Genomic DNA, 13520 nt, shown 5'->3' with positions numbered 1-13520 from the left:
GCCGCGACTGGCAGGCATGTCAACATTTGTAAAGGCCGGTTAAAGGAACGATGTGATGGGGATGGAAATAAATGCTCATGCTTTCTGTAAATGCAATGTCAAGCTGAGAAAATGTGCATACGTTCCCCATGTGTGCAAACAGCAGTGAAGTGCTGCCGCCGTACTTGCACACGGAGAAAGTCAACGATAATTTAAACATTTGACCCTGTTTTTTAATGACATGAACAAAGGAGTTGAGAGAATCAGGGAGTTGGGACTGTGCAGTTAATGAGGATGCTCACTGAGCTGCTAATGCAACGCAATTTGATCAAAGTTTCTTGATAAAACATCGTGTTTCCTTTGTGTTTCGGTGTATTGTACTAAATTTAACTGTAGTTATTTTCAGGTTTGTTAACAGAACAGTGTTTTGTTTTATTTTAATTAGACTTTGGTAAACATTCAAACTATCTTCACCCCGTTAATGAGTCCTTCTAATTCCACAGCTTTAGAAAATGTCCTGATAACACATGAGAAAAGCAGGCGAAGTCTCAGGTTACATAATTAGCTCTTGTTTCACTAAACCTGACACTCGCTCAATGTAGGTCTCAAGTGCAAATTTATTCAAGTGCTAATTGGTAATACGAGTTAAAACATTAATACACAGATTTTACATAAAATATCCAGTCTTGTAAAGTACCTTAAAGGGATACTTGAGTAAAAGTACCAGCAAATGGCTTCGGTAGAAGTTGAAGTAATTTTTTTTTAATAATATTACTTAAGCAAAAGTCTTAAAGTATATGACATTTACTGTACTTAAAATGTACGAGTAAAAGTCACACATTTATTCATCAAATGAGTTGCAAAATGAATACTATATAAAATATAGTCAAGACATTCACAAGATTAGAAACAATGGTCTTTATTATTTCGTCAAAGAACCAGCAAAACTGTTTTCAGCTGTGCTAACATCATTGCAAAAGGGTTTTCAAGGGTTTTCTAATCATCCAATAGCCTTCTAACGCGATTAGCAAACCCAATGTACCATTAGAACACTGGAAATGGGCCTCTATACACCTATGTACATATTCCATTAAAAACCAGACGTTTGCGGCTAAAATAGTCGTTTACCACATTAACAATGTATAGAGTGTATTTCTGATTCATTTAATGTTATATTCATTGAAAAAAAGGGATTTTCCTTCAAAAATAAGGACATTTCTAAGTGACCCCAAACTTTTGAACGGTAGTGTATGAATGATAAAGTATGTACATTACGTAATTTTGTGCTTAAGTACAGTTACATTACAATGTATATCTCTCAGTATAATCATCAAAAGTTACGCATTGCAGCTTTACCTCAGTAATCAGAGTCAAGAGTAAGGATTTTTTTTCTATTTCGGTGTGGACCACTTCTGGGCACAAGACCTTCAGATTCAGGAACATTATCTGCAAGACGAGGGCACTTTGGGGTTGTTTGGGGTTGGAAAAACATCAGCAATGTAAACTAAAAATGTGGCCGACACATTTTATTACGTTATATAACAGATGGGGTTGATATCACATCCTCCTCTTCATTGGTTCCATGCGCCCGGTTATGTCTGAGAAAGGCACTGAAGGTGACCAAAGTACTTCTCAAGCACGCCGGGAAAGTCCCTAACCTTTGAAAAGTACTCAAAAGTAAAACATGAAAACAGATTAATTTCACGACCACACTCCATAAGGTTAATCAGGTATCGATCTACAGAAATAGAAAATGTAATTACTTTCACACGGCGAGACGTCTGTCCTAAAAGGAGACGGCACTCCTGTCAAAGTGCTAATCAAATGTGAAGAGTGCGTGAAGCAAGTTGGTGTTTTTTTTTTTTGTTGATGAGAGTTTTAATTCAAGCCCCATTCAAAGTTCCTATGCACTAAGTTTGAAATATATAGATTCGACCTGAAACACCTTCACAAAGTTAGACTCGAGAGCCACAAACACATCGTCAATGATGAAAAAACCTGTAAAAACGGTGCAGGAAATGTTTGCTTTTTCTGAGTTACACAGTTAACCGAAGCTTGTGACTGAGCTGCAGGGAAGACATTAACTGCAATTTAGTAAATTTACATTACATTTGCCTAAAAAGACAGCTTTATGAATTAATTAAGTGTCGAGTGCTGTTTATCTCGGTAAAATGTGAATGGGTTTTACAGGCACATGCTGATTTCGTTCAACGGTTTTATTTGTAACATCACCAGACTTTCTTCTGGCTGTGTTTCCATCCTCCACCTCTCCAGGCACGTTCTATCATGATGCATAAATTCAGAACCAATTTTACACCACATTGGCTTGATTTCACTCTCCACATACTGCCGCACTCTTACACTTCACATCCAGCTCCGCTCTCGACCTGCTCAAGTGCACCAGTCCAGAGGGATGACTGCAGCTTTCTCTCTACACTTTTTTTAACATTGATGTTATAGAACTTTTAATCATGTCTTAATATTTATGGTGCAGCCAAATGTCCACAAGCCGTGGCATTCTTTCCTCCCCAATGTGAACTTGACAAGAAAGAAGAAAGACAGAGTAACAAATACAAATGAGTTACTAGTTTTAGAGCAAAATAAAACATTATTTTTAAGGTGAATAAAAAGAGGCCCACAGTATCTGCAGTATCAGTTTGTGTATAAATCAAAGCTTTAAATCACTATTTGTTATTAATTTAATTATTGCTTCTTGGCATCTCTGTAACTGCCCATAGCTTCACTATAGCTTCACTATACAGAATACACGGCTGAAGTTTTTCTTTTTTGCTTTTCCATCAGCAATAGGACCTGGTAGCCTACCTGGAACTATTTTAGGGTATTTTCACACCTACAGCATTTGGTGCGCACCAAACATTCTGAACAAACCAAATGCTGTGGTTCTGTTCGTTTGCGTAGGTGTAATCTCGGTCCTTTGGTGCGCACCAAATCAAACCGGTTCGAGACCTGCCTGAAGGGGTGGTCTCGGACAGCTTTATCCGCCCTACTTTGGTACGGTTCCTCTGGTGTGAAAGCAACCAAACCAAATGGGACGAAACGGGTCTAGTTTAATGCATTATGGGTATGAAATACGGGATAACCCCGGATTTCCACCGGGCGCGCCAGTGCCTCAGAACTTCAGCGCCGCGGTTTTGCGTCGTTCCCTGCCCAGGTTCCATCCCCACCGGGTGCGAGCCAGCCGTATTCACACAAGAAGCTGCGGTGTGCCTGGTGGATGCTCACATTGATTAGAGTGGCAGTGATCAGCTCCAGTGACAACAGTTCTTATGTTCCGCGGGTGGGCGCCCGGTGGAAATCGAGGTTAGTCCGGTTGCGGTGCCGATGGTCTTCGCAGTCAATTTTGGTTTGTTTCGAATTATGTATATGTGAAAGCAAACCGTACCCACGTCTGTATACTCCATTGTAACATTTTTCTGACTGGTGCAGACCAAAACAATCGAACTATAGGTGTGAAAGCACCCTTAGTACGTGCTCTGGCGAGGGTACAAGCCAGCTAAACTGATACTAAAATATGCCATTGACTGAAGACGTTGGAGGAGTCATGAGCGAGATGTTAAAAAGACGTAAAAATCTTGAAAACATGCGTTAATCTTTAATCTTTAAGTGTAATTTCTAATATTTAGCAACTGTACTGACAGTCATGAGCCAAATCCCAACCCGTTCAGCCGTATTTTCAGTGACTGAGTGTGCTCCGGTCATGTAGGAAGCACTGAACTAATCTTTTTTAATGAACTGATTCTAATGGTTCGGTTGCACGGGAAAATAACTGCTTTACTCATCACCAGTTTATGTCGCATTAAAAACTATTTGCCCATGGTTACTACAGTGATGTAAAACTACTTCCCTGATACCAAACCAAGTAGAGTCAAGCTAAGCCAAGCCGTGCTAAAACTGAATAGTGGGAAAAAGCGCCACAACTGTCAGTCACATTGTGACAATCAAATACGCCACTGATCCCAGAATTTGACAGCCATAAAAACAACAAAGTAAATGAATAAACAGTATGTAGTATCCTCTACAGATATCATGCATCACCATATTAGCACAACATACCATCCCCATAGTTTTGCTGTCTTCCTCCATGCTTCCTTGTTTTAATTTGCCGTAACAGGTGAAGCGTCTCTTTGTCAAGCTGCTCCGTCACGGCTGAAATATAAAAAACATCGATTTTCTTTCTGTCCTTTATCTCGTTTCCACTCGGGGAGTTTGGGGAGCGTAATCACTGTGATCCCGAGGATTACACAAGCACTACATACAGTATTTGCAACATTAAGATAAGATGTTGTTTGGAGAGAGATGGCATGTTTTCAGGCTGTGTCTTTAAGACTCAACGGTTTTGCACATTTAAAACCATTTATTATGTAATTGAAAGTAATTAACAGAATCTGTGGATGGTGCACACAGTTCTAAGCTGGCTCCACTTTGTATTTATTTATCAGACACAGACAATTAAATCCAACACTATTGTCACGTTGGGCCTTGTTAAGTTAGCAGTAAATGTGGATTTTGATGCTGATGTGGATAGGTGGAACAAGCTCAGCCTCCTACCTTTAAGAGCCTTGCTACATGGGTACATGGCTCCGCTAATGTGGCATTTACAGCTTCAAATCTTTCAAATAGTGAATATACTGCAAAAGAAAGGGAGATTTATATTTGTATCCAGGTTTGTTCATATTAACACGATTATAACTCGGAAACGGAAGCTCATAAGCACAATAGCATGAATTACTGGACTTACACAGTAAGTCAGTCGTTGTCATTGCCAGATTGTTGATCTGTAAATGTGTTTGGAAGTGTGAAGTGTGCTTAATCTCTGCTGCAGAGCTGTAATCATACTGTGATTATGTGATTATGCTATGTGGAAGAGCTTTTAAAGCCACAGTTAATATAGGTTGTTCGCCATATTCCTTCTGTTTTTGTATTAGAAACAAATTCAAAATCACAGATTGACTGATTCTTTTCGTTTCGCTTCTCTCCACTTTATTTTACTCTTCTCATGGCACTGGCAGCCACTGGAGGGGTGTTTGGTCCTCAAGGAGAATCAGGGTCAGAGCCTGAAGATGACGGCCAAATGAAGTTTTACACAGAACAACACAGAGGACGAAGACGTGGCAAAGGTAACAAAGAACGGAAGGCGACTTCTTTGTGTACACTATTATTAACGTGGATCACGGCGCCTCCTTTATCTACTGCTGAAACGGCCATAAAGTAAAAGGGAAATAAAATCCCCCCCCCCCCCCCCCAAAAAAAAAAAATAATAATAATTTCAAATGAAAAGAAATAATGGCCTGGAAGTCCATATCTGGGTGAAATGAGGCTAGACGTTTCTGGAATTGTCAGCAGAGCTGGAAGTAGGAAGGAGTCGCACGCCCTCCCTATGGGATACAAACTGCTGTTCCATGGCACGACTCGGTGACACTCAGGTCAGATATATTAGCTGATGTAACAGGAGGCTCCATGATGAGCACAGCTGACTCCGACATACTTTGATGGGAAGAATCATTCTCACTTCCTCTCCCACGGTGAGACGGGGTGTGACAGGGAAAACTGCGAGTTTAGTATTTGTGTATGCGAGTACGAAACCAAGAGAAAATGAAACACACATTCCGATTTTAATTCTCAATCCTGTCTAGTTTACTAGTCAAGTTCTACTTGTCTATACGGGGGGAGGATTAGGATCCACACAGGGGTTTGAGTTCTGGCTTTATTCTCAGAATTTCTGACTTTAAAACTCGGAATTCTGACTTTAAACTCAGAACTACGGGTGCCCAGAATTCTGAGTTTAGTGTTCAAAGTCCGAAATTCTGAGAATAAAGTCAGAATTCTGAGAATAGTTTAATTCTGAGAATAGTTTAATCCTGAGAATAAAGTCAGAATTCTGTGTTCAAAGTCAGAAATTCTGAGAATAAAGTCAGAATTCTGAGAACAATCTCAACACTCTTGCTGTTAGGTGATTGAAAAAAAACAATGTAAATTGATGTATTTCTATTATTTCCCATGCCACACTTACACTGTCAGAAAAGAAGGGACAAATTCTGGCTATATTATTATTTTACTATTTTTTATAATAATAATAAAAGAGAGGTAAAAACAAATCAACTTTTACTAACAATGAGATTGATTTAGATCACAGAAGACCCAGACTAATACATACATGTCTACTTTTTTCATTTCCAAGCATGTTATCATATACATTATTTATTGCTTCCAAATATAGGAACACAAAGTGCTTGGATTTGTGGTTGGAGATGTCAAAAGTCCTCGTCTTAAACTCTGCTTTCCTCTTTATGGACACTTAGATTTTATTACAAAAAGGATTGTGGGGTTAGACGACTTGTAAAGACATAAAGCCGATGGTTACAATGTGTGTTAAAATCACAGCGTGTGTAAAGAGACTGGGCTTCCTTCAGACCACGGGCAGAGAAAAATAAAAGCACTGTACCTGGCAGTGTGCACAAGAGCACAGACTAAACATTTGGTTTGGGACCATATAGTAAGTGTTTTTCAGCGTGAGTGTGCATGCTTTTGTCCACTCAGTAGGCTTTTATAGTGATTGAGGGACCCCTTCACATGCCCATTGACACCACCCACACCCCCAAAGGGATTAACTGCCCTTCCATTTTTGCTGTAGACAGCTTTGTCCATGTCCTCTCATCCTGTCGTCCTGTGGCTGAGCGAGACGGAAGATTCGGTGCGGAAGCATGCGCTCATTATCCTAACTCGCTGCTTTTGACCTTGAGTTGCATCTCACTGTTTCCAAGCCTGGCAAGAGTTTGTCTCCGGGAACATAGCGGGGTTTGAGACTCAACTCAGTCGTTCCAGAGATGTGTTTTTTTTATTAAGGAAGGTTATGATTAGAGCTGCAACTAACGATTATTTCCATAAAATGTTAGAAAATGTTAAAAAAAAAACTTTTGATCAGTGTTTTTCAAACTTGGACGTTCACGACAATATCTTGTTTTATCCACAAACCAAAATGATTCAGTTTTAAGGATTTCTTTGTTATGTGGAGCAAAGAAGCAAAGAAAATATTCACATTTAAGAAGCTAAAACAATCAGAAATCTTGTTTTAATCACGAAAAAAGCCTCAAACCAATTATCAAAATAGTTGACGATTCATTTAGTAATTGATTCATAGATTAATTGTTTCACCTCTAGTTATGATGATACCCATTGAAACATATAGTCACACCGTTAAAAAAGTCATAAGTCATTTTTTGTCAGAATTGTTTTATTCTCCGACAAAATGACGTCGGAGAATAATGGCGGCGCCCATGGAGTCATGAATAGGCTATAAACTTTACTTTTCTGCGTGTAGAGTTGTTTTAGACACAGCAATTTTATCACAACTTGTTTTTTATGTTGTGTCGTGAAATTATGTTGTCGTTGTTATCTGTTAGCATGAAGATATGTAGGGCTACGGTAAAAGTATACTAATGACTTTACATATCGATATGTATTGCTTCTACATATACGGCTCGCTTGTGTATGCAAATAGACTGAATTGTTGACAGTCAAAATGCCTCTTCAAACATAAATCTAAAGCGCTGCGATCGTCCATGTTTTCTAACATTCGACTTCAATTGCTGGAATGCTTTGAAGTAGGAGCTAGTACAATCCAAGTAGGATAAGTCCCACATCCCATTTGTTTGGATGGGCTCTGGAACGCAACATTATTTTAACAGGGTGACGATATGAAAGAAGAAGAACTGTGTCATTTTAAAATACTTAAAATATTTAGGGATTTAAAGGTGCTTTATGTAATAAATCTAAAGCAACTGGCCATCAAAATCCTCCTAATATGTCACAGAGACTCAGGAATAATGTTCATATAACAAACTGAACTCACCAACAACAACAGTACAGCCAAAATATTTGCATTAAAAAAAATGTTTTGCAGACTGCAAATCATGTTTATGTTTTGAAATGATGTTTTTGGCATGTGGCGCCACCTACCGCCGTCTATCAATCATTGCAGTCAATAGAGTCTCAGCTGCAGAGCAACCACGGGTTGCCAGTCACGTCTGAGCTCCAATGGCGGAACGAAAACCAAACCTTAGAGACCTCGGTATTTTGAATTTGAGTGTTGCAACCGTTTTTGGCCACATTCTTACATACGACGCCTTTAAAAAATAGAAACCTCATTGTACACCTGTTTCAGTCCACTCCCTTTGATCACTTTTATAATCCGTCCTTATCGTCACACTTTATTCGGAAAAAATCAAGCTGCAGTCGGGAAAAAGTACGACATATAAATTAAGACACACACTAATCTAGAAACAGCACTCTTATCAGCAAATTAGACATTTTGTTTACCACACATCACTGTGCCATTACACCGCGGCTTCCTTTGTTTAAAAACGGAAAGCATTAGTGGTATTGACTTGTGAAACAAACCTGTGCACATACTTCAGGGTGAATACTGAGCAGCTCTCTCTCTCTGAGCAACAATCTAGTCATTCCGCTGGTGGAGATTGTGAGACATTTCCCAGCATTTAAGATTAAAGCACCAGAGTATTATTTTCAAAAAGGTGTAACAGAACCAGAACGTGTTTAACAGCTAAGGTTTAGTGAGACCATATATCTCTCATCCAGCACTTATATCCTAGTAACCCTCTGTTCAGGCGGCTGAGTTCTCCCCCCATGATAAATATCAGTAGACAGAGGTTAAGTGGCTAATTTCATTCCCTTTATCCTGGCATGGATACAGGGGAGGCCTGACGGAGCCAAAGGGCAACCAAAACAACCAATCCATAACTCTGTCAGTGGCAATGAGATCATGTATCATGCCGACAAATGATTCTGGGCTTTGGTATTCTAAGTCATCTTTTACTTACGTGTGCCAAACCTGGAGCCGGAATGGAGTCATAAATCAGGAGAACGATTAACTGTACTTTTATCAGGGATTTTTTTTGGGCAGGGGGAAGCTTGAATGTTCTACTTAACCAAAGTATGGCACCAAGGTGGATGATTTTGTCTGCATATCTAATATGTCTGTGGGCAAAAGTAGGACTGACTGTGAAGGATTTTTTTAAATTTTTTTCCCAAACACCATCTGTGATCATTTTAAGATCCCAAATTAAACACAAGCTTATGCAAAACAGTTCACCTTTAATGTGTTCTTCCTCTTTCTCTACCTTTAGGCCACCCACACAGTCCTCTAAATAAGGTCACCCTGACGCTGATTACCATCAGCACGTGTGTCATTGCCATTGTCTACGCTACGCAGGAATCCTGCCCTCTCACTGTCAAGGTCACCCTCCATGTGCCTGAGCATTTTGTTGCGGATGGTAAGTGCAACGCATTTATTACACCTTGGCAAAGTATTCACATAAAGGTATATCCAGAATAAATCTCTCGGTATTAGTCCCTCTTGTTTTGCTTTTTGTTGTTTTACTGCCTTTGTGTGTGTGTATGTGTGATGATTTGTCAGTAGGATGATTCAAAATGTAAGCTGGAGGGCCAAGGAAACTTGTGCTGATCCCTTTAAACCTGTGTTACTTAGAATTACTAGAAAATCAGTTCATTGTTGAGACTTTGCTGCAAGACGACCTGGGTCTGCAACTCCTCTGCATGGAGTTTGCATGTTCTCCCCGTGTGTGCTTGGGTTTTCTCCAATGTGGGTAACGTTCCATCAACCAAATATGAGTTCAAAATAGATATGATAGTTTATTATATTTTTGCAATCTACTTTTATATCTCCTCACGTCTCCATTGGTATGATACACAGGTAGCTGGAGAGAGCCTGACATCAGGAGGAGGATTTTGTTTTGTCAATTGTGGAATCTTTATTTGTGAACTAACATGTACTAGTGCAGTGCTCGTAGGAAGTATGTATTCCTATAGTGGGAGCTGAAGAAGATTTTTCAGTTATGGTAATGCATGATAAGGAACATAAATGCTAACATAATACAAACGCTGAGCAACCTCATTAGGCACAACACAATGTTTTCATTTTTGATTAGCATTAGCGTAGCTAGCTGTTGTGACTGTCTGCCACGCCAGCTACACTCAGCGGGAGTGCCCTACGATAATGCTAATCGTAACCTCGCTAGCTTACCTTTGGAAACAGGTTTGCCAAGTTAGCCGCAAAGTAGTAGCATGCTAATGCCAAATAAATATGTGCATATTGGTGAATGGACACCTCGTCGTTTCAGTATAACACCATGTTCTGCGGTGAACCGTGTGAAAATGTCTCACCCACCATGAGGACAGCCTCTTCACTCCCCACCTCCTCGCTCAAGACAGCGCAGCTGCTGCTGATGAGCCGCTGCCTGCCTGGTGTAGCGTGATAAATCAGTGAAATCGCAGCATGATAAATCAGTGAAGTAAAATTCCTCCAAAAAATTAGAAAATCAAGGATGCACACCATCGGGCCATGCTCAACCCATATCCAAAGTCGTAGGGTCTGACTAACGGTCAGCGAGATATGCCTGTGACAGACAGACACACAGACACAACTTGCTTTATAGATAGATGTTTTTGCCCGGTTGGAGTAGTGGTTTTCACACTTGCCTTTGCAACAAGAAGACCCGGGTTTGAGCCCTGGTTAGAACAATGTCCTTTTCTGCACGAGGTTAGCATGTTCTCCACCTGTGTTGTGACGGTTTCCGTGTGAGTATTTGTGGGGAGGAGTTTTTGTGGTGCCAGTCAGGTTTCTTATGTTTTTTTTTTTTTTTTTTTAAACACACACATCTAAAAAACACAAAGGAAATACACCAGACAGTGTATCCTTTTACCTGTAAAACCAATCATCTAACCCACAATCAATGCAAACCCAAAATAACAAAATGCAACAAAACAATTGTATTCACGAAAATAATATATTCAGGAGTTCAGCAATGTTCAGTAAATAACAGTCCACACACTTCCCAGTACAGTTGAGTTTTTCAATTTTTTTGCATTTGATAAAAGGAGAGAAAAAAAAAAACACTGTTTCCTGGGGCTGGAGCGATGGAGTGGAGTGCCTTTGGAGTCCGGTTCAACAGAGGAGCGAGAGGGCGAGTGGAAACAAGCAGGACGCCTTTCTACTGGCGAGGCCGATGGGACTCACTGTAGTTACCACGAGCTTTAGAGCTCCGACATTTCGGCGTAGACTGCCTGGCTGTCATAGTGTGTATGGGTTTTCTCCAGGTTCTTCCGGCTTCCTCCAACAGTCCAAAAACATGCAGATTTGGGGATTAAGTAAATTGGACACTCTAAATTGACTGTCGGTGTAAGAGTGGATGATCTCTATGTGTCCCTATGATGGACTGGCGACCTCTCCAGGGTGTACCCCCACCTTTCGCCCTATGTCAGCTGGGATTGGCCCCACCATGACCTTCATGTGGATGATAAAGCCGTAGAAGATAAGTGAGTGAGAGAGAAATTGATTGTCTGGTCTGAGCTCCTCCCACCAGATTAGCACAGATGGATGCAGGGTTCTTCGTACACAACAGACAACCTGAGGCAATCTTTCATCTCCGAAATAATCCGACCAATATAACGATTGCCTTCTCTCTCTGCAGTGCCCTTTGATTGGCCGAAGTCTCCCATCATGGGTCAGACTGGAAAGCAGTCATGGGCCAGTTTCTTTGCTTTCACAAAAAGCATCGGTTTCAAAAAACCACTACATCTTTGAACACTTATGACCAATATGAGCTGGTTTTGGAGACTCATCACAGAAAGGAAATACAGGAATCCCTCAGGTTGCAGCCTGGAGTAACATGACCCCTCCACCTCTGGTTGGAAGATTCACTCTGCTGTGATACAAGAGAAGCTCCCAGAGGAGGCAATAAACCAAATATGATTTCACATCTAGGGGAGGATCAGCCGTCACTGTTTGCCACTTTCGAGGCAACTGTCTGTCTTGCCTTGTCTGTCATGTCTGACTTGACATGAATATTTGCAAGCCGCTTTGAGAGTTGGCGTGTCTGGCATTGGTGAAATAAAATATGATCGGCGTGCTACCGAGGCAGATGACATGGGTAATTAACAAGCTAGTTTCCCCACTGTGTTATTCACAGAACAGGGAAGTACTAATTTTCTGTGAAATAACACATTTAAAAAGCAGCTGCTGGCTCTCTCGTCTTTGTGTGTGCATCAACGTTTAAAACAACCAAATAAAAATAATAATGTCAACATTTACATTATCTCGTATTATTCTTAGTAATAGAAGTAGCAGTCGTAAACACACATTTAAAACGTTTTATGGCATGATTTAATGTAAAAACACATACCGTTTTACAGATTTACACACATGCTATGAACATTATATTTTAGCAGAAAGATGTTAATCAATCAATCAGTGAATTAAACTTTATTTTTATAGCACTTTTCATACAGAGCAATACAACTTTAAGTGCTTCACAGGATAAAAACATAATCAAAGAGAGCAACCCACCGGCCCACCCCCCGACACAACAACTGTTCCAGCCAACAGATGGCTGGCATTATGTATTAAAAACAGCGAAGTGGAGAAGTGAAGAAAAGAGGAAAAGATGAAGTAAGAAGGAAGTGAGGAAAAGAAGAGAGGAGAGGAAGTGAGGAAACGCTAGTGTAGAACTCACAAACAGCTGCGAGGGGGGAAAAAAACTGGAGACTAAAACAATAATGTGTGATCTAAACAGGAGGTAAAAGAGAAATTAAAAACATCAATAGCAACAAATGAAATGTAATGAAATAGATAATTGAAACAGTACTTAAGATAAGTACATAAATGAGGTAAGAATGTTTAAGGATACTAACATTAAATAATACATAATAGTACAAATAAACTCAGGTGAAAGCCAGGTTAAAAAGTGGGTCTTAAGTTATCATGTTATTCTGGCTGATACTTACAGAAAACAGAGACTATAAAAGGTGCAAAAGTCTAGTTCTCCTTCACGTTACTTGATTTTACATTATGCTAAAATATGATGATAAGAATGACCTCTCAACCTTGCCAAAAAATATCCTGCTTACCCTCGCTTATAAGGAAAGGATACAGGAATTTATTTTAACATTCATCCCTAACTGTGAGATAAGGCTACCCCCCCCCCCCACCCCCCCGACCCGGCAGATGTTTGAACACTCAGCGAAGTGCGATTCTATTTTTAACTCCGCGATGTGAATGTGTGACAAACCTAAATTTGTTCATTCACCAAATTCTTTCACACTGAAACAAAATCTTGTCACCGACACATTTTTTATTGAGCATTCAACTTGGCGAAGTATCAATTTTGGTGGCACAGCGACTGTACCGTACGTCTCGCTGTCGTCGTGTTATAAAAGTTGACCTTGGCGTGAAACAAGGATGAGGATGTACAAATGTGCAGCATGTTTTCACAGTAGCCAGAGGCGATTCTAGAGTCTGTTGGGGCGCTAAGCATTAATTCCTAGGGGGCCCTTCCGAACAGTGTTCATTCAAGTATGTAAAAATATAAATGTAAAGAACAATAAAATACTGTAAATAACTATATAAAGTTTAAAAAGAATATATATATATATATATATATATGGAACGTTATGTAATGTATATATATATATATATATATACATTA

At 39.9% G+C, this 13520-nt stretch overlaps 1 protein-coding gene across 1 annotated transcript in view; it reads left to right on the top strand.

Annotated features, from left to right (window-relative positions):
* The window catches only part of astn2 (astrotactin 2), a gene marked incomplete at both ends in the record, with an annotated part of 321802 nt that overhangs the window by 137766 nt on the left and 170516 nt on the right, over positions 1 to 13520 (top strand). The window contains 2 exons of the mRNA XM_083902351.1: positions 5010 to 5117; positions 9144 to 9290. Coding sequence (XP_083758477.1) covers positions 5010 to 5117; positions 9144 to 9290 — 255 coding nt within the window. The remainder of the gene's footprint in view (positions 1 to 5009; positions 5118 to 9143; positions 9291 to 13520) is intronic.

The sequence above is a fragment of the Microchirus variegatus genome (genome assembly GCF_963457635.1).
Source record: "Microchirus variegatus genome assembly, chromosome: 16".
Taxonomy (NCBI): Eukaryota; Metazoa; Chordata; class Actinopteri; order Pleuronectiformes; family Soleidae; genus Microchirus; species Microchirus variegatus.
The sequence above is the reverse complement of the archived record's forward strand: the minus strand, read 5'-3'. Positions and strand labels throughout refer to the sequence as shown.